This window comes from Rhinatrema bivittatum, chromosome 6 (assembly GCF_901001135.1).
Source record: "Rhinatrema bivittatum chromosome 6, aRhiBiv1.1, whole genome shotgun sequence".
NCBI classification, from domain to species: domain Eukaryota; kingdom Metazoa; phylum Chordata; class Amphibia; order Gymnophiona; family Rhinatrematidae; genus Rhinatrema; species Rhinatrema bivittatum.
This window is the reverse complement of record NC_042620.1, coordinates 327,613,276-327,635,153: the sequence shown is the minus strand read 5'-3', so window position 1 is coordinate 327,635,153 and position 21,878 is coordinate 327,613,276. Positions and strand designations below refer to the sequence as shown.

The following is a 21,878-nucleotide window of genomic DNA, read 5'->3' as shown; positions in this document are numbered from 1 at the left end:
AGTAAAAGCCAGAACGATGCTTGGGTGCATGGGGAGAGGAATGGTCAGCAGAAAAAGGGAGGTGATATTGCCCCTGTATAGGTCCCTGGTGAGACCTCACATGGGATACTGAGTACAGATCTGGAGACCCCACCTTCAGAAGGATAGAAACAGGGGGAGGCTACTAAAGTGGTCAGTGGTCTTCATTCTGAAGCATACGGGGATAGACAAAGATCTGAGCATGTAAACACTACAGGAGATATGATAGAGACATTTAAATACCTCCAGGTTCCCAATGGAAAGGAGGCACTAGAATGAGGGGTCATGGGATGAAGTTGAAAGGGGATGGTTTCGGGAGAAATCTTAGGAAATATTTCAAGAGAGCATGGGGATAGGTACAGGGGATCTCTAAGGAGGTGATGATATTATATTATAATACTAAGTTAGACGGATGGGCCACATGGTCTGTCTCTGCCGCTATGTTTCTATGACTCTCTTTTACGTTACATTTGTCTACAGTCATTAAAAGCATTTCTGAAATTAAAGGATCTTGCTTCTCTTTTTTTTTTTCTTCTCTTGCCGCTCTGGCTTCCTGTCACTAAACTTTGTCTGGTATTGAGAAAGGCAGTTTCCTTAGGAGTGAGCACGGGCCACAGCTGCGTGGTGAGGACCCGCTGGCTCTCCTGGGGGCTGGGACTTGGATCCTGAACATCTCAGTCTAGAGACTTGGCAGGCAGAGAGAGGATGGCTGTAAAGGGGGGGTGGGTGAAAGAAATAAATTACAGACATTAAAAATGGAAATGCTTTTTAATAAAGGGCAGTTTAGAAGTGTTTGCTGAGCACGTTTCAGATGTGAAACGCAATGGCTGTCCTCTCTCACTGTGCAGGCGTTGGGGGGCCAGCACCCCCAGGTGAGAAGCTGGGTGTGATCCCGTCCCCGCCCCCCAGGCTCCCATTGGCATGCATGCATTTTACTCAGACGCAGATGCTTGTGATGGTCTGTGTGTGCTTGCAGCGCAGGCTGCAGGTCTCTGAATATCAGGAGGTGAGATGCTTGTGATAGTCTGTGTGTGCTTGCAGCGCAGGCTTGCAGGTCTCTGAATATCAGGAGGTGAGGAGATGCTTGTGATAGTCTGTGTGTGCTTGCAGCGCAGGCCGCAGGTCTCTGAATATCAGGAGGTGAGGGGATGCTTGTGATAGTCTGTGTGTGCTTGCAGCGCAGGCCGCAGGTCTCTGAATATCAGGAGGTGAGGAGATGCTTGTGATAGTCTGTGTGTGCTTGCAGCACAGGCCGCAGGTCTCTGAATATCAGGAGGTGAGGAGATGCTTGTGATGGTCTGTGTGTGCTTGCAGCGCAGGCTTGCAGGTCTCTGAATATCAGGAGGTGAGGAGATGCTTGTGATAGTCTGTGTGTGCGTGCAGCGCAGGCTTGCAGGTCTCTGAATATCAGGAGGTGAGGAGATGCTTGTGATAGTCTGTGTGTGCTTGCAGCGCAGGCTTGCAGGTCTCTGAATATCAGGAGGTGAGGAGATGCTTGTGATAGTCTGTGTGTGCTTGCAGCGCAGGCTTGCAGGTCTCTGAATATCAGGAGGTGAGGAGATGCTTGTGATAGTCTGTGTGTGCTTGCAGCGCAGGCCGCAGGTCTCTGAATATCAGGAGGTGAGGAGATGCTTGTGATAGTCTGTGTGTGCTTGCAGCGCAGGCCGCAGGTCTCTGAATATCAGGAGGTGAGGAGATGCTTGTGATAGTCTGTGTGTGCTTGCAGCGCAGGCCGCAGGTCTCTGAATATCAGGAGGTGAGGAGATGCTTGTGATGGTCTGTGTGTGCTTGCAGCGCAGGCCGCAGGTCTCTGAATATCAGGAGGTGAGGAGATGCTTGTGATGGTCTGTGTGTGCTTGCAGCGCAGGCCGCAGGTCTCTGAATATCAGGAGGTGAGGAGATGCTTGTGATAGTCTGTGTGTGCTTGCAGCGCAGGCTTGCAGGTCTCTGAATATCAGGAGGTGAGGAGATGCTTGTGATGGTCTGTGTGTGCTTGCAGCGCAGGCCGCAGGTCTCTGAATATCAGGAGGTGAGGAGATGCTTGTGATAGTCTGTGTGTGCTTGCAGCGCAGGCCGCAGGTCTCTGAATATCAGGAGGTGAGGAGATGCTTGTGATAGTCTGTGTGTGCTTGCAGCGCAGGTCTCTGAATATCAGGAGGTGAGGAGATGCTTGTGATAGTCTGTGTGTGCTTGCAGCGCAGGCCGCAGGTCTCTGAATATCAGGAGGTGAGGAGATGCTTGTGATAGTCTGTGTGTGCTTGCAGCGCAGGCCGCAGGTCTCTGAATATCAGGAGGTGAGGGGATGCTTGTGATAGTCTGTGTGTGCTTGCAGCGCAGGCCGCAGGTCTCTGAATATCAGGAGGTGAGGAGATGCTTGTGATAGTCTGTGTGTGCTTGCAGCGCAGGCTTGCAGGTCTCTGAATATCAGGAGGTGAGGAGATGCTTGTGATAGTCTGTGTGTGCTTGCAGCGCAGGCTTGCAGGTCTCTGAATATCAGGAGGTGAGGAGATGCTTGTGATAGTCTGTGTGTGCTTGCAGCGCAGGTCTCTGAATATCAGGAGGTGAGGAGATGCTTTTGATAGTCTGTGTGTGCTTGCAGCGCAGGCCGCAGGTCTCTGAATATCAGGAGGTGAGGAGATGCTTGTGATAGTCTGTGTGTGCTTGCAGCGCAGGCTTGCAGGTCTCTGAATATCAGGAGGTGAGGAGATGCTTGTGATGGTCTGTGTGTGCTTGCAGCGCAGGCTTGCAGGTCTCTGAATATCAGGAGGTGAGGAGATGCTTGTGATGGTCTGTGTGTGCTTGCAGCGCAGGCTTGCAGGTCTCTGAATATCAGGAGGTGAGGAGATGCTTGTGATAGTCTGTGTGTGCTTGCAGCGCAGGCTTGCAGGTCTCTGAATATCAGGAGGTGAGGAGATGCTTGTGATAGTCTGTGTGTGCTTGCAGCGCAGGCTTGCAGGTCTCTGAATATCAGGAGGTGAGGAGATGCTTGTGATAGTCTGTGTGTGCTTGCAGCGCAGGCCGCAGGTCTCTGAATATCAGGAGGTGAGGAGATGCTTGTGATAGTCTGTGTGTGCTTGCAGCGCAGGCCGCAGGTCTCTGAATATCAGGAGGTGAGGAGATGCTTGTGATAGTCTGTGTGTGCTTGCAGCGCAGGCCGCAGGTCTCTGAATATCAGGAGGTGAGATGCTTGTGATGGTCTGTGTGTGCTTGCAGCGCAGGCCGCAGGTCTCTGAATATCAGGAGGTGAGGAGATGCTTGTGATGGTCTGTGTGTGCTTGCAGCGCAGGCCGCAGGTCTCTGAATATCAGGAGGTGAGGAGATGCTTGTGATAGTCTGTGTGTGCTTGCAGCGCAGGCTTGCAGGTCTCTGAATATCAGGAGGTGAGGAGATGCTTGTGATGGTCTGTGTGTGCTTGCAGCGCAGGCCGCAGGTCTCTGAATATCAGGAGGTGAGGAGATGCTTGTGATAGTCTGTGTGTGCTTGCAGCGCAGGCCGCAGGTCTCTGAATATCAGGAGGTGAGGAGATGCTTGTGATAGTCTGTGTGTGCTTGCAGCGCAGGTCTCTGAATATCAGGAGGTGAGGAGATGCTTGTGATAGTCTGTGTGTGCTTGCAGCGCAGGCCGCAGGTCTCTGAATATCAGGAGGTGAGGAGATGCTTGTGATAGTCTGTGTGTGCTTGCAGCGCAGGCCGCAGGTCTCTGAATATCAGGAGGTGAGGGGATGCTTGTGATAGTCTGTGTGTGCTTGCAGCGCAGGCCGCAGGTCTCTGAATATCAGGAGGTGAGGAGATGCTTGTGATAGTCTGTGTGTGCTTGCAGCACAGGCCGCAGGTCTCTGAATATCAGGAGGTGAGGAGATGCTTGTGATAGTCTGTGTGTGCTTGCAGCGCAGGCTTGCAGGTCTCTGAATATCAGGAGGTGAGGAGATGCTTGTGATAGTCTGTGTGTGCTTGCAGCGCAGGCTTGCAGGTCTCTGAATATCAGGAGGTGAGGAGATGCTTGTGATAGTCTGTGTGTGCTTGCAGCGCAGGCCGCAGGTCTCTGAATATCAGGAGGTGAGGAGATGCTTGTGATAGTCTGTGTGTGCTTGCAGCGCAGGCCGCAGGTCTCTGAATATCAGGAGGTGAGGAGATGCTTGTGATAGTCTGTGTGTGCTTGCAGCGCAGGCTTGCAGGTCTCTGAATATCAGGAGGTGAGGAGATGCTTGTGATAGTCTGTGTGTGCTTGCAGCGCAGGCTTGCAGGTCTCTGAATATCAGGAGGTGAGGAGATGCTTGTGATGGTCTGTGTGTGCTTGCAGCGCAGGCTTGCAGGTCTCTGAATATCAGGAGGTGAGGAGATGCTTGTGATAGTCTGTGTGTGCTTGCAGCGCAGGCTTGCAGGTCTCTGAATATCAGGAGGTGAGGAGATGCTTGTGATAGTCTGTGTGTGCTTGCAGCGCAGGCTTGCAGGTCTCTGAATATCAGGAGGTGAGGGGATGCTTGTGATAGTCTGTGTGTGCTTGCAGCGCAGGCCGCAGGTCTCTGAATATCAGGAGGTGAGGAGATGCTTGTGATAGTCTGTGTGTGCTTGCAGCGCAGGCTTGCAGGTCTCTGAATATCAGGAGGTGAGGAGATGCTTGTGATAGTCTGTGTGTGCTTGCAGCGCAGGCCGCAGGTCTCTGAATATCAGGAGGTGAGGAGATGCTTGTGATGGTCTGTGTGTGCTTGCAGCGCAGGCCGCAGGTCTCTGAATATCAGGAGGTGAGGAGATGCTTGTGATAGTCTGTGTGTGCTTGCAGCGCAGGCCGCAGGTCTCTGAATATCAGGAGGTGATGAGATGCTTGTGATAGTCTGTGTGTGCTTTCAGCGCAGGCCGCAGGTCTCTGAATATCAGGAGGTGAGGAGATGCTTGTGATAGTCTGTGTGTGCTTGCAGCGCAGGCTTGCAGGTCTCTGAATATCAGGAGGTGAGGAGATGCTTGTGATGGTCTGTGTGTGCTTGCAGCGCAGGCTTGCAGGTCTCTGAATATCAGGAGGTGAGGAGATGCTTGTGATGGTCTGTGTGTGCTTGCAGCGCAGGCTTGCAGGTCTCTGAATATCAGGAGGTGAGGAGATGCTTGTGATGGTCTGTGTGTGCTTGCAGCGCAGGCCGCAGGTCTCTGAATATCAGGAGGTGAGGAGATGCTTGTGATAGTCTGTGTGTGCTTGCAGTGCAGGCTTGCAGGTCTCTGAATATCAGGAGGTGAGGAGATGCTTGTGATGGTCTGTGTGTGCTTGCAGCGCAGGCCGCAGGTCTCTGAATATCAGGAGGTGAGGAGATGCTTGTGATAGTCTGTGTGTGCTTGCAGCGCAGGCCGCAGGTCTCTGAATATCAGGAGGTGAGGAGATGCTTGTGATAGTCTGTGTGTGCTTGCAGCGCAGGCCGCAGGTCTCTGAATATCAGGAGGTGAGGAGATGCTTGTGATGGTCTGTGTGTGCTTGCAGCGCAGGCCGCAGGTCTCTGAATATCAGGAGGTGAGGAGATGCTTGTGATGGTCTGTGTGTGCTTGCAGCGCAGGCCGCAGGTCTCTGAATATCAGGAGGTGAGGAGATGCTTGTGATAGTCTGTGTGTGCTTGCAGCGCAGGCCGCAGGTCTCTGAATATCAGGAGGTGAGGAGATGCTTGTGATAGTCTGTGTGTGCTTGCAGCGCAGGCCGCAGGTCTCTGAATATCAGGAGGTGAGGAGATGCTTGTGATAGTCTGTGTGTGCTTGCAGCGCAGGCCGCAGGTCTCTGAATATCAGGAGGTGAGGAGATGTGGGTCAGGACCGCTGTTATTAAACACAGCAGCCCTCCAGATTGCGATAGTTCAGCGGGGGCCGGGAGGAAATTGGGATGGGGGTCCTGGGTCTCGGTTTAGGTGGCTGCCCAGCTGCCCGCAGCAGTAAAAGTCCAGTGTCCAGGCCGGCTTGCAAGGACGAGCTGACTGATTCAGGCCCCCGGGGGTAGGGCTTTGATAGAATAGGAGGGGGGGGGGGGGGGCAGGTCAGCTAACATGGATGTTTACTGTTCAGCAGTTAACAGAAGGAAGGGAGAGTGATGTACTGTGGCAGCAGAGGGCGATGGGAAGGGGATGAGCAGAGCAGGAGTAACTGGGAGTGGGCCCCAGCACAGACACTAAGGAGTGGATACAGCCAGCGCCAGGAGAGTCAGTGACATCACACGTAGCTTTTTCAGAGAGGGGGGTGGATCCCTTGTCCTGTTTACCTCTACCTGGTTTACTAAAATCAGCAATGGCTGGGAAGCCTGGATGTGTCAAATGGTCTATCCACAGAACATAAGAACTGCCATACTGGGTCAGACAGAGGATCCATCAAACCCAGTATCCTGTTTCCAATACAAATCACAAGTACTTGGCAGGATCCCCAGGGGTAGATAAGATTCCAAGCTGCTGATCCCAGGGATAAGCAGGGGATTTCTGCAACTCAACCTTAATAATGGTTAATGGATTTTTCCTCCAGGAGCTTGTGCAAACCTTTTTTAAACACAGCTACACTAATAGCTTTCACCACATCCTCTGGCAACAAATTCCAGAGTTTCTTTTATTTTAAATGCATTTCCCAATAACTTCATTGTGTGTCCTCTGTTCTTTGTACTTTTTGAAAGAGTAAACAACTGATTAACGTTTACTCGTTCCATTCCACTCATTATTTTATAAACCTCTATCATATCCCCCCTCAGCCGTCTCTTCTCCAAGCTGAAGAGTCCTAACCTCTTTAGCCTTTCTTCATAGGGGAGCTGTTCCATTCCCCTTTATCATCTTGGTCACCCTTCTCTGTACCTTTTCTAATTCTGCTATATCTTTCTTGAGATGTGGTGACCAGAACTGCACACAGTACTCAAGATGAGGTCACACCATGGAGTGATATGGAGACATTATGATATTCTCTGTTTTATTCTCCATTCCTTTCCTAATAATACCCTGCATTCTGTTTGTGTATGATATATGAACACAAGATGAGGATGCACCATGGAGTGATACAGAGGCATTATGATATTCTCTGTTTTATTCTCCATTCCTTTCCTAATAATCCCCAGCATTCTGTTTGTGTATGATATATGAACACAAGATGAGGATGCACCATGGAGTGATACAGAGGCATTAGGATATTCTCTGTTTTATTCTCCAGTCCTTTCCTAATAATCCCCAGCATTCTGTTTGTGTATGATATATGAACACAAGATGAGGATGCACCATGGAGTGATACAGAGACATTATGATATTCTCTGTTTTATTCTCCATTCCTTTCCTAATAATCCCCAGCATTCTGTGTGTGTATGATATATGAACACAAGATGAGGATGCACCATGGAGTGATACAGAGGCATTATGATATTCTCTGTTTTATTCTCCATTCCTTTCCTAATAATCCCCAGCATTCTATTTGTGTATGATATATGAACACAAGATGAGGATGCACCAAGGAGTGATACAGAGACATTATGATATTCTCTGTTTTATTCTCCATTCCTTCCCTAATAATCCCCAGCATTCTGTTTGTGTATGATATATGAACACAAGATGAGGATGCACCATGGAGTGATACAGAGGCATTATGATATTCTCTGTTTTATTCTCCATTCCTTTCCTAATAATCCCCAGCATTCTGTGTGTGTATGATATATGAACACAAGATGAGGTCTCACCATGGAGTGATACGGAGGCATTATGATATTCTCTGTTTTATTCTCCATTCCTTTCCTAATAATCCCCAGCATTCTGTTTGTGTATGATATATGAACACAAGATGAGGTCTCACCATGGAGTGATACAGAGACATTATGATATTCTCTGTTTTATTCTCCATTCCTTTCCTAATAATCCCCAGCATTCTGTTTGTGTATGATATATGAACACAAGATGAGGATGCACCATGGAGTGATACAGAGGCATTATGATATTCTCTGTTTTATTCTCCATTCCTTTCCTAATAATCCCCAGCATTCTGTTTGTGTATGATATATGAACACAAGATGAGGATGCACCATGGAGTGATACAGAGACATTATGATATTCTCTGTTTTATTCTCCATTCCTTCCCTAATAATCCCCAGCATTCTGTTTGTGTATGATATATGAACACAAGATGAGGATGCACCATGGAGTGATACAGAGACATTATGATATTCTCTGTTTTATTCTCCATTCCTTTCCTAATAATCCCCAGCATTCTGTTTGTGTATGATATATGAACACAAGATGAGGATGCACCATGGAGTGATACAGAGGCATTAGGATATTCTCTGTTTTATTCTCCATTCCTTTCCTAATAATCCCCAGCATTCTGTTTGTGTATGATATATGAACACAAGATGAGGATGCACCATGGAGTGATACAGAGGCATTATGATATTCTCTGTTTTATTCTCCATTCCTTTCCTAATAATCCCCAGCATTCTGTTTGTGTATGATATATGAACACAAGATGAGGATGCACCATGGAGTGATACAGAGACATTATGATATTCTCTGTTTTATTCTCCATTCCTTTCCTAATAATCCCTGCATTCTGTTTGTGTATGATATATGAACACAAGATGAGGATGCACCATGCAGTGACACAGAGGCATTATGATATTCTCTGTTTTATTCTCCATTCCTTTCCTAATAATCCCCAGCATTCTGTTTGTGTATGATATATGAACACAAGATGAGGTCACACCATGGAGTGATACAGAGACATTATGATATTCTCTGTTTTACTCTCCATTCCTTTCCTAATAATCCCCAGCATTCTGTTTGTGTATGATATATGAACACAAGATGAGGATGCACCATGGAGTGATACAGAGACATTATGATATTCTCTGTTTTATTCTCCATTCCTTTCCTAATAATCCCCAGCATTCTGTTTGTGTATGATATATGAACACAAGATGAGGATGCACCATGGAGTGATACAGAGACATTAAGATATTCTCTGTTTTATTCTCCATTCCTTTCCTAATAATCCCCAGCATTCTGTGTGTGTATGATATATGAACACAAGATGAGGATGCACCATGGAGTGATACAGAGGCATTATGATATTCTCTGTTTTAGTCTCCATTCCTTTCCTAATAATCCCCAGCATTCTGTTTGTGTATGATATATGAACACAAGATGAGGATGCACCATGGAGTGATACAGAGACATTATGATATTCTCTGTTTTATTCTCCAGTCCTTTCCTAATAATCCCCAGCATTCTGTTTGTGTATGATATATGAACACAAGATGAGGATGCACCATGGAGTGATACAGAGACATTATGATATTCTCTGTTTTATTCTCCATTCCTTTCCTAATAATCCCCAGCATTCTGTTTGTGTATGATATATGAACACAAGATGAGGATGCACCATGGAGTGATACAGAGGCATTATGATATTCTCTGTTTTATTCTCCATTCCTTTCCTAATAATCCCCAGCATTCTGTTTGTGTATGATATATGAACACAAGATGAGGATGCACCATGGAGTGATACAGAGGCATTATGATATTCTCTGTTTTATTCTCCATTCCTTTCCTAATAATCCCCAGCATTCTGTTTGTGTATGATATATGAACACAAGATGAGGATGCACCATGGAGTGATACAGAGACATTATGATATTCTCTGTTTTATTCTCCATTCCTTTCCTAATAATCCCCAGCATTCTGTTTGTGTATGATATATGAACACAAGATGAGGTCGCACCATGGAGTGATACAGAGGCATTATGATATTCTGTTTTATTCTCCATTCCTTTCCTAATAATCCCCAGCATTCTGTTTGTGTATGATATATGAACACAAGATGTGGTCGCACCATGGAGTGATATAGAGACATTATGATATTCTCTGTTTTATTCTCCATTCCTTTCCTAATAATCCCCAGCATTCTGTTTGTGTATGATATATGAACACAAGATGAGGATGCACCATGGAGTGATACAGAGGCATTATGATATTCTCTGTTTTATTCTCCATTCCTTTCCTAATAATCCCCAGCATTCTGTTTGTGTATGATATATGAACACAAGATGAGGATGCACCATGGAGTGATACAGAGACATTATGATATTCTCTGTTTTATTCTCCATTCCTTTCCTAATAATCCCCAGCATTCTGTTTGTGTATGATATATGAACACAAGATGAGGATGCACCATGGAGTGATACAGAGACATTATGATATTCTCTGTTTTATTCTCCATTCCTTTCCTAATAATCCCCAGCATTCTGTTTGTGTATGATATATGAACACAAGATGAGGTCGCACCATGGAGTGATACAGAGGCATTATGATATTCTGTTTTATTCTCCATTCCTTTCCTAATAATCCCCAGCATTCTGTTTGTGTATGATATATGAACACAAGATGAGGATGCACCATGGAGTGATACAGAGGCATTATGATATTCTCTGTTTTATTCTCCATTCCTTTCCTAATAATCCCCAGCATTCTGTTTGTGTATGATATATGAACACAAGATGAGGATGCACCATGGAGTGATAGAGGCATTATGATATTCTCTGTTTTATTCTCCATTCCTTTCCTAATAATCCCCAGCATTCTGTTTGTGTATGATATATGAACACAAGATGAGGATGCACCATGGAGTGATACAGAGACATTATGATATTCTCTGTTTTATTCTCCATTCCTTTCCTAATAATCCCCAGCATTCTGTTTGTGTATGATATATGAACACAAGATGAGGATGCACCATGGAGTGATACAGAGGTATTATGATATTCTCTGTTTTATTCTCCATTCCTTTCCTAATAATCCCCAGCATTCTGTTTGTGTATGATATATGAACACAAGATGAGGTCTCACCATGGAGTGATACAGAGACATTATGATATTCTCTGTTTTATTCTCCATTCCTTTCCTAATAATCCCCAGCATTCTGTGTGTGTATGATATATGAACACAAGATGAGGATGCACCATGGAGTGATACAGAGGCATTATGATATTCTCTGTTTTATTCTCCATTCCTTTCCTAATAATCCCCAGCATTCTGTTTGTGTATGATATATGAACACAAGATGAGGTCTCACCATGGAGTGATACAGAGGCATTATGATATTCTCTGTTTTATTCTCCATTCCTTTCCTAATAATCCCCAGCATTCTGTTTGTGTATGATATATGAACACAAGATGAGGATGCACCATGGAGTGATACAGAGGCATTATGATATTCTCTGTTTTATTCTCCATTCCTTTCCTAATAATCCCCAGCATTCTGTTTGTGTATGATATATGAACACAAGATGAGGATGCACCATGGAGCGATACAGAGGCATTATGATATTCTCTGTTTTATTCTCCATTCCTTTCCTAATAATCCCCAGCATTCTGTTTGTGTATGATATATGAACACAAGATGAGGATGCACCATGGAGAGATACAGAGGCATTATGATATTCTCTGTTTTATTCTCCATTCCTTTCCTAATAATCCCCAGCATTCTGTTTGTGTATGATATATGAACACAAGATGAGGATGCACCATGGAGTGATACAGAGACATTATGATATTCTCTGTTTTATTCTCCATTCCTTTCCTAATAATCCCCAGCATTCTGTTTGTGTATGATATATGAACACAAGATGAGGATGCACCATGGAGTGATACAGAGACATTATGATATTCTCTGTTTTATTCTCCATTCCTTTCCTAATAATCCCCAGCATTCTGTTTGTGTATGATATATGAACACAAGATGAGGATGCACCATGGAGTGATACAGAGGCATTATGATATTCTCTGTTTTATTCTCCATTCCTTTCCTAATAATCCCTAGCATTCTGTTTGTGTATGATATATGAACACAAGATGAGGATGCACCATGGAGTGATACAGAGGCATTAGGATATTCTCTGTTTTATTCTCCATTCCTTTCCTAATAATCCCCAGCATTCTGTGTGTGTATGATATATGAACACAAGATGAGGATGCACCATGGAGTGATACAGAGGCATTATGATATTCTCTGTTTTATTCTCCATTCCTTTCCTAATAATCCCCAGCATTCTGTTTGTGTATGATATATGAACACAAGATGAGGATGCACCATGGAGTGATACAGAGACATTATGATATTCTCTGTTTTATTCTCCATTCCTTTCCTAATAATCCCCAGCATTCTGTTTGTGTATGATATATGAACACAAGATGAGGATGCACCATGGAGTGATACAGAGACATTATGATATTCTCTGTTTTATTCTCCATTCCTTTCCTAATAATCCCCAGCATTCTGTTTGTGTATGATATATGAACACAAGATGAGGATGCACCATGGAGTGATAGAGGCATTATGATATTCTCTGTTTTATTCTCCATTCCTTTCCTAATAATACTGAGCTTTCTATTTGCTTTCTTGGCACTCAGAGCAGAAGATTTCAATGTATTTTCAATGATGACAGCTGGATCCTTTTCCTGAATGGTGACTCCTAATGTGGAACCTTGCATTGTGTAGCTATAGTTTGGGTTTCTCTTCCCTAAGTGCATCACTCTGCACTTGTCCTTTATTAAATTTCATTTGCCGTTTGCATGCCCAGTCTCCCAGTTTTGCAATGTCCTCTTGCAATTTCTCACCATCCTCTTGTGTTTTGACAGCTTTGAATAATTTAGCGTCATTGGCGAATTTATCGATCCCCTCCCTTGTTGTTCCCATTCACTGTATTAAGTGACTGGGGCAGGGAGGTGGAGCAGGCTGATGTCTGTTTAATCTGCGGGGAGCAGCTCCTTATGCTCCTGCTTTTCCACGCTGTGCAGTTGCACGGGTTCCCAGTAGGAAAGGTTAAACCTTCAGGCCGGCCTCTGCTTCCCTTCCTTGGGTGTCCCCTGCACTGTTTTCTGGACCTGCTTTACTCTGGTCGCACTCCATGCTCCCCGCCATTGCCCTGTGTTGGCGAGCGTATTTGATTCTTTCGGGACTTAAATCCAGTGGAAACCAAACTTTTTGCTAAGATTAACTCATCCCGCATGGTTTTGGCTTTCTTTTCCTTTACTGGTATCTCAATACAAATTTTGTGGGGTTTTTTTTTTTTGTTTTTTTTAAACAGTTCTTTAACTTATTCAAACGCAGCTATTGAAATGGGAAATAGCATATCATAGGCATTGAATGGAAAAGAGAGCAGCTAAAGCTTGTTATCCAGCTCAGAAGAAACAGGAAAATAAAGATATTGTATCAAGAACATGGAAACCCAGAGCTGCTCCAAAGCTCTCCCGCTTTACAGTATCGGGACCCAAAGACATAATAAACTCTCCAAGGCAGGTGTCACCTGGCAGCAGGGTCCGTCACCTCCGGGAGATTTGTGTCTCAGGAAATCCTCTGAGGGAGTTGAGAACCCCCCCCAAGAAACCTTTTAGGAAATATTCTGCCCTGATAGACGATGCACTCTGATGAAATTGTAAGGAAACTCTGCTCCTTAAGTAAAGCATTAAACACCGGGGAACTGTTTTGTCACTGAAACAAATCTCTCTCTCTCTCTCTCTCTCTCTCCATGCATCCATTCGTTCTTTATTTGAGCACAAGGTACCAATTCGTTTCGTAACTTCTTCCCGTGAGGCCTCTAATACAGGCGAGACATCTGGGCTTTCAGCTGCCTGTCACAGTCTCAAGGGCCCTTCAGTCTATGCCTCCTGTATATTTCTTAAATATTTCCTGGGGAGTGAAAAGCGTTGATTTCAGGAAGTTTTCAAAATGTAAGTTCTGATTCCGTATGTTATTCTCCAGAAGCTCTGCTTGGCCATGGAGAATCAAGTTGCCTTCAGTGACCTCCACGTTAGATGCCTGTAAAGTAAAACTCTAGACCCCCAGCTAAGAGAGTCATGATCGCTGAGACTCCTGTCCTGGTTCAAGATTTTGGATGCTGACTCCTTACTAACCTCACAGACTTTGTGTGTTTGGACAAAATTCCCTCTGCACGGGTGAAGACCTGCCGGATTTCCTCCAGTGAAAGTCCTATGGGTAACCCCAGCTGGTGCCAGGAACTGGTGTGTTCTCTGTCCACAGTCTCCCCCCCCCCATAAAATTTGGAAGCGCCTCGGCCTCAGCTGCCTGCTGAGCCTCTCGCTCGCTTCCTGCCACGGTCACACCAGGCCCGTGGCTTTGCTGCTGCTTATTCCACCCACGGCAGCGCTGAAGTCGTAGCCACTGTGGGCTACAAAAGGCACAGGGGAAGCCGCCAACGACTTTATGGCCGGGGGTGGGAGAATTAGGGGGTCATCCTATGCCCGGAGCTCAGATAAACCGATTTTGGGAGAGCCTCCAGCGTTTGCCATCCACTCGTCAGCCCGGCAGGTTCTGCTGCACCGATGGCTGAATAAAAGCCTCCCTAGGCCCAGCTCCCCGCTCTCCCCCGTTCCCCGGTTGGTGACGGCGTCGGGCAGGCTGATTGCTTCTGCACGCTGCCGGCTTAGTTGATGGCCTTGACCTTGGTCCTTGTTGTTTTCTGGTTCTGCCCAGCCTAAAATGTGGAGGGGAGGGTTTGCTTCTTGTGTGTGGCTTGCGCACAGTGCTTGGGACGTGCGTCCGGGTGGCCCCTCTTCCAGTTTTAAGCTGGAGATCCGCTGTCGCTGCTGGGAGCCGGTTTTGCAGGGTGTAACCGAGATTCTTTTTTTCCGGAGTTTTATCCCCCTATTTCCTTCCAGGTGAGCTCACACTCATTACCTGGCCCACCCCTCCCTCTGTCTGAACGGGGCTTGTGTTGGGTCAGGAGTGGTGCATCCATGGTAGGATGCACGGGTCTCTCTTAGGATACCAGCCTTGTAGGTACTCACCCTAAGGATTCAGACGTCACTCTGCACATTTTCTATGTTTATTCCATGCATTGATCTGATTCCCTGCATGGCAGCCTCAGAAGTTTATATCAGTCTTATCCTCATGATAGACAATCCTAGAGGAGGGGGCGGTGAGTGTGTGTGTGTAAAGCATAATTGTGCTGTTGGGCAAATTATATTAATTGAGCATTTGCCCACTGACACAGTGAAAAATTAAATTACATTTGTGTCGGTGTAGTGAGATCATTTTGCAGGTGGGGGCGAGAGCGTCAAACCTCGGCTGCGTGTTGGAGTCATCGCAGAGATTTCCAGCAGGCATTAAGGACAGAGTCTGAGTTTTGTGTCTCTCTCTATGCTGTGTGGTCAGTCATGGGCTGGTCACTTGCCTACCCTGTGGCAAGGCCAGTTCTGTGGGCATGGGTCACCTGCTGACGGATCGAAAATCCCCAAACCGAGCCTAACCCATGAAAAAAAGCCTCGCTCGCGAGACACGCGAGTACAGAAATCCCAGCTGGTTTGGGTTGTTTTGGTTTCCCCAAAGCAGATTTTATTTTTTTCATTACGAAAGGTCAATTAATAATTAAAAAATAAATAAATTGCATTTTAAATTGCAGGAGATGAGCTCAGATTCTTCTTTCAGTTCTAAACTGTAATAAACACTTCTGATCCCCAGGTTCACCACTGCCGTTTGAAGACAGGTAAAGCTCGTGCACTTTAACCACATTTAGTGTGTGTTATGTTTTTATTTTACAGGGTTGACTTTAACGTTCCAATGAAGAACAACCAGATCACGAACAACCAAAGGTGAGTGAGCATTGCGAGGCTGCTGTGTAAGGGCAGTGCACGGGGCATCTTTCTGTCTTTTAAGAGCGGCGGCGTGACAGCCCGAGCCTTCCAAACTGGGGGAAACGCGGCGTTCGGTAAAGAAACGGAAGAGAAAACGCAAGGAGAGTGTGACTCTTCCGGTTTCAGATGCAATAACATCATGCTGAAGAGGCCCCTCTAGTCCTCTGCTGGTGTCTGGGCTCGGGCAGAACCTCGGGGTACCCAGCGCACATTCAGAGCTCCGTCCATCCAGGTCCAGTCTGACCCACTGGCTCTGCTTATAGTGAAAACCTAACGGGGTTCCAGCATTGCCTGGGGTAGATGTCCAGCCTGGACCTTGGGTAGAAGGTAACCCCCTTAGCGAAGCAGGAATCCTTCGGCGAGTTTGGGTGCGCCCAGTCTGCTTTTCTGAGTTGAGCAGTGGGGTATGGTTTCTGGGTTTATCTTGGGGTCTCGCATAAATCTTGTAGGAATGCAAAGGTATTTGGCATTTTTTTGGGGGAGGGTGGCGTGGAGGTTGCTGCTTTATTTAGTTATTTGCTATGTTTATTTAGCACTGTTCCAGCAGTCACAGCTGTTTACAATTCAGACATTCACTGATAAAATAAAACAGATTAAACTTAATATAACTACTTGTAGTAACGATCATTTAAAGTTACTTAAAATATCAGGCCAAATAAACATGGGAATGTAACATTATTTATAAAACAATACAAATACAATATCAACAAGAAAAATAATAAAAAGTTCAACAATAAATACAAATCAACTATAAACGCCCTTAAAAGAGTAAAACAAAATCTGCTTGATCACGTTTTGTGACTACAAAGCACGAGCTGGAGCTTCTGGGGGGCGGGCGGGCTTGACATGTGATGGCTGAATGCATCCTTTCGGTGAAGAGTCCCAGGCCGTGTTGGACGCCAGCTTAGTGGTGAGGGAAACCCATGGCAGGACGGGAACCTTGGTCTGACCCAGCGTGGCTTGTCTCTTGCATTCCTTTGGTTCAGACGAGGGAGCCTCGCCGAGCTTTCTCTGGAGCCTGCGTGTCCATCTTTTTAGCATCTTGTGGGGTGGTTTTTTCTTTTCTTTTTTTTTTTATTATAAGAGAGGGACCATCTCGGGGCAAATTCACAATGGTGGTTTTAAATGTTTTTGTAACAAATGGCCACGTAAATCAAGACACTCCCCTCCTTTATATGGAGAACCTTGATCCGCGGGTTTCTAAATAAGAGCGGGCTCATGCCAAACCACGTCCTGCTCCTCTCTGAGCAAACAGCGTTTCTGCCGTATGAAATCATTTCTATGACAGGTAACAATCCTTGGCTTGCGCCCCTGCTTCTTGCACTGCGAGGGCCGCTGTTCGAGCTTCAGAATTGTTGCGTGAGGCAGGTGTCGGGGGGTTCAGGGGATGGAGCTTGCAATGCTTCCTTTTAGTGCCGCTCCTGGCGCTCGGACCCGTGCCCCACGCCGGGAAGCATTAGCAGGACCGACCCGGAGAAGCTGCTGGGAAGAGGTGAGCCGGGGACAAGCCCCCAACCCTCCCCGTTTTGCTTTGCTCGGTGCATCAGGAATGACATTTTTTCTTTTTTGTTCCTCTGACTGCATCCGACAGGATCAAGGCAGCTCTCCCTAGCATCCAGTACTGTTTGGACCATGGCGCCAAGTCCGTGGTTCTGATGAGCCACCTGGGCCGACCCGACGGGGTCCCCATGCCTGACAAATACTCCCTGGCGCCAGTGGCGGCGGAACTGAAGACTCTGCTGAAAAGGTGAGTGGGGCCACTCCGGGGTTTGCGGGAGGGAGGATGAGGTGGGCGAGGGAGCGCTCTGTAGCCGGTTGATGAAGCAATTCTCGGTCCCCTCAGGGACATCACCTTTCTGAAAGACTGTGCGGGTCCAGAGGTAGAGAAGACCTGTGCAGACCCTGCCTCCGGCTCCATCATTCTGCTGGAAAACCTCCGCTTCCACGTTGAGGAGGAAGGGAAGGGAAAAGATGCCTCTGGAAACAAGGTCAGCCTTCCTCCTTTTTAGCTTTTCATTAGTACCAAGCCTATCCTTGCCCGTAACGCGCGATTGTCTTTTTCCTCAGCACCGAGCGGTTGTGCAGAGTTGCTTAAATGGTCAGATACAATCCAGCGAGATAGCGGGCTGAATTAGCCATTAGATCTGGGCGAGAGGACTCTCCAAGCTAGTAGATGTTTTAGCTGTACAGAGCGTGTGTAGAAGTTCCCACATGGGCGTTGCCTCCTGAGCTCCTCAGTCTATAGCAGAGCTAATGCTAGCTGAGTAATTGACTTTCCAGGGCAGTTGGGGGGGGGGGGGCGTATTTAGTATGGCCAATTATTCCTGCTGTCTACGGAAAACACAGTTTACAGGAAGTAAACTTGCTTTTTCCCTGGGGCTGGGTCCTGACCCAGTGGAGGGGGGTCTTTGAGGAGTTCCTGCAAAACTCCCTTTGCTGGCGAGGCAGACAGTGCTGCACTGTGGGAGGAGGATCTGTAACTCAGCTTTAAGTAGCTTCTGTCCACAGTGGTGTGTTTCGGCCCAGGGCATTGATAGCAGAGCTCTTGTCTGTGACGGATCGTACCTTGCTGAAAATGCAGTTTTTGAATCCACTCAGGTTTTTTTTTATTCTTCCCCAACATGTTCTGAGGAGGTAACGTCTTTTGAAAGAGTCTCTTTCTTTCATCTTTTTTTTTTTTTGAGTAGTACTGAAAAGTGCTGCTGGGGGTGCCGCATAAGGCAGCGAGGCAACTAGATATAAGGATTAGTAAGAGAAAATATCAAATTTAAAGTTTTATGTTAAAAAGAAATGTACGGAGCGACGCAGTACGTGTCCGTTCTGGTACTTGGAGACAAGATGCCTGAGGAGGTTCACGAGGCACAGCCTGTACAGGGATTTCTGCACATGCTCGGTAGAGCTCAGAACTCTTCCGGCTAGGAGAGACAAGTCCTTTTAGTGCCGCTGGATGACATCACTTGTATGCAATGGCTAAGTCAACCTGCTTATTGATGGAAAAAGCTTTCTTTTTCCTTTGTGCTGCTTTAATGATTGGGAGATGTTACATACGCTCCTGTACTTCTAAAGGGAAGGACTTGATGTGAACTAATTTTAATTATAGATCAGCTTTAAATCGGGAGCTTTGACTCCCTTGCTCTTGCCTACCTCTGACATTTTCTTGAAGGTCAGGGAAGCGTCGGCTCCTAGGCAGTTGCTTTTCTTAGCCTTGCTGACCCCCACCTAATCTGCAGTCCTTGGACAGCTTTGTATAATTAGTGGAGCTAAACGCTGACATGAAGGGAGCTGACCTTTTTGAGACGGACACAGGACACTCTCTGAGCCGGGGGTTACGCTGCCGGGCCATCTGAGGGCAGAGTGTGCATTAATAGTGTCCGCGGTGCTGGCGTGCTCTTCGATGGTCTGCTGGGGTTTTTAGCTGCCTGATTTTAAAAGGTGGCGGTGCGGCCCTTGCTGTGCGGGCGGCCTGAAAATCTTTTTCTGGCTTGAAGCTCCAACTTGCTGAGGTTTCTACGAGGAGAGGTTGGCCCTGTGCCAGGGCAGGAAGGTCAGAAGGCAGACGGTGCCAGATAATAACGTCCCAGCATTTCAGAGGGGGAGCGGTGTCTGACGTGAAGTTCCCTGCAGGTGAATCACAGAAACCTGCAGCCTTTTTTTGTGTCTCTACCCCACGTCTGCTGCTGTTTGATTACAATAATGGGCCGTCGGTGTTTTGTGCGAGTGACCTTGCACATCTGACTCTGACCTTTTTATCAGCTGTTTTCCGTCCTGTAGGAAAGGCCTACTGCAGGTTAGTCCAGTACAACCTGCCTCCTCCTCCTCCTCCGGTTGGGGCGGCAAATGACTTTTTTTTCTTTCTTCCTGCTCTTCGTTTCTGTGTATTTAAGTGGACTAACGAGAGCTGCATTAATCACCTCGTTCATGAGACCAGCTCTGCAAATCCAAACACACGAGTGCTGGGCCGGCGCTTTCATTCTTGTCCTGGCGCGGGTGTTTACTGTTGCCATAGCGTTCGGATACTCTCGCACCACCAGCACGGGCCTGCGAGTGCCGCACAGCTCCCAGTGTTTGCCTTATGCTGGTTGGAATTACATATTTAGCTGGGTTGGTGAACTCGAGCAAACTTGTCTGCTCAGTTTGGGGGAAAATGTTTCTTCTTTGCCATTCCTTTGCGGATTCAGCTCTAAACATCGCCGGTGGTTCTGATTTGGGCCGCTCGGATAGGCCCCAGCGCCGGGGCCGTGCGCCAGCATCCCCTGCGTGCGCTGGTGTCCAGCCTCGAAGTCCGATCGCTTGCTTGGGTTGATGCTCCTTGTGCCAGCGGTGGGATGCAAAGCTCACAGCCTTGGCAGAGGGGGAGGGGGGGGGAGGTCGGGGCAGGGATGTCAGAAGCTGCGTTGAGGTTGATGTGGGCATGGGATGAAGAGTAGGGTTCTGGCCTGCCCCCCGGGAGGCCGCTGCAGGAGGCCCTGACCATTGGGAAGGGCAGAGGCTATGACAGGAAAATCTCAAGGCGTCGAGTGGTGGTTTCTGGGCTTCTCTTGCCCCCCAAGACGGCCAGGAATGTTGGCAGTCCCTGGCAAATTACCCCAAAGCAGACGCTGCCCTGAGCTGCCTGCGTCTAGTGGCAGATTATAGGCACAATGTGAGGAAGCTCCTTAAACATAGTGGATGAAAAAGATTGGGCCTTGCTGCTTTGTTTGAGCCCTTTTGCCTCTTCCTTTAAGGGCAGAATGGGGGAATCTTTTCGAGAAGAGCATATACTACCCTTTCTGGGAAGATTTTAGATCGAAACGATTGCCTGGGTGTAACAGTTTGTCCTTTGCTGCAGAGACCAGCCCCGTCCTGCTTACGAGGTGCTCATGTCCGGCTTTCATGGATGAGATGCTGCCCGTTGTGTGTTGTTTTTTTTTGTTTCAGATCAAGGCTGATGCTGCGCACGTGGAGGCTTTCCGAGCGTCCCTCTCCAAGCTGGGAGACGTGTACGTCAACGACGCCTTCGGGACGGCTCACCGTGCGCACAGGTACTTGGGGATGTTCAGGAGAGAGAGCCACGCGAGCAGGCGGTGTTAAGCCTGTGGCGGCCTTGTCTTGAGTTCCCTCCGGACCCTGTACCTCTCTTAATTTGCGCCGTGTCTCAGCCGCACAGGGGATCTCCATGATATGAGCAACTGTGCCTGGTGGGAGCTCGGGGGCGCGGCTCCTACCCGGGCCGGCACTTCAGCAGCCGTGGCGCACCTCATTACCGGCTGACGAAGCCCTAGGCCTGTGCCGTGGGGGCTCGTTTACCTGTCCCTGATTAAAATACTTTCCGGCCTGTGCCAGCAGTAACTGAGCAGCAGTAGATAGGCTGGGGGGGGGGGGGGGGAAGGGGGTGAAGTCCCTTCTCTGCACCCTTGGCTGATAGGATGAGCTGTGCGCCCGGTCATAGCAGGCGGTCATCCTGAACTGACCGCTGCCCTCAGCAGGGTGGAGGCCCGAGGGGAGCAGGGCCAGTTTGGTGGCAGTGAGGAGGAGGAGGAGGGACCGGGATTCTCCTCCCCAGAGTTGGCAGGGCTGTGGCGGCAGCATTCACAGCACTTGGGGGGGGGGGGGGGGGAGGGGGGGGGGTAAGGAATCCGTCCGATGGTGATACCAAGGGGTTGGATTTAGGCCCCTGTGATTGCAGGGGAGCCCTGCTGTGTAACCTGGGGCTGGCATTTGGCTGAGTTGGGAGGGGATGTGGAAACGGTGGTGGGGAGGGAAGAAACCTATGCAAGGGATGTCTCGCGGGACCCGTGAACCCAAAGGAGCAGAAAGAAACTGGACTCTTGCTTCTGTGACTTGAAGTAATCTCCTGTCCTTGCACGCCGTCGTTTGTTCTCTTATGTGTTCGTGGTTACTGGATAAATATTTTAAAAAGCAAGAGAGAGGGGGGTGTGGGTTATTCCAGCCCAGGAGCGCGGGTCCTCACTGTCACACTTTAAATGTCTCTTCAGGTTCTGGTGCTGACTTGTGCCGCTGGATTTCTCCGGCACTGGTTTGTGGGTTTTAGGGAAGGTGAACACAGAACGCGAGGGTTCGCTCTGATGTGATGGTAACTTCCTTGCATCCCGTCGTCGGCAGGCCGGTCCATTTTATCCAGACTGTTGGGTTCTCCGTTTGAACGGCACCGTTCATGGTTGGGGTTTTTTTTGTTTTTGTTTTGGGGGGGCAGTTTCTGGAGGCATTAGTGGTAGATGTGAGCATTTGGGAA

The 21,878-nt window shown here is 47.7% G+C and overlaps 1 protein-coding gene across 1 annotated transcript in view; it reads left to right on the top strand.

Moving 5' to 3' along the window:
- The window catches only part of PGK1 (phosphoglycerate kinase 1), a 43,714-nt gene that overhangs the window by 2,750 nt on the left and 19,086 nt on the right, over positions 1-21,878 (top strand). The window contains exons 2-5 of the mRNA XM_029607642.1: positions 15,554-15,604; positions 17,238-17,393; positions 17,490-17,634; positions 20,564-20,667. Of these exons, the coding sequence (XP_029463502.1) occupies positions 15,554-15,604; positions 17,238-17,393; positions 17,490-17,634; positions 20,564-20,667 (456 nt within the window). The remainder of the gene's footprint in view (positions 1-15,553; positions 15,605-17,237; positions 17,394-17,489; positions 17,635-20,563; positions 20,668-21,878) is intronic.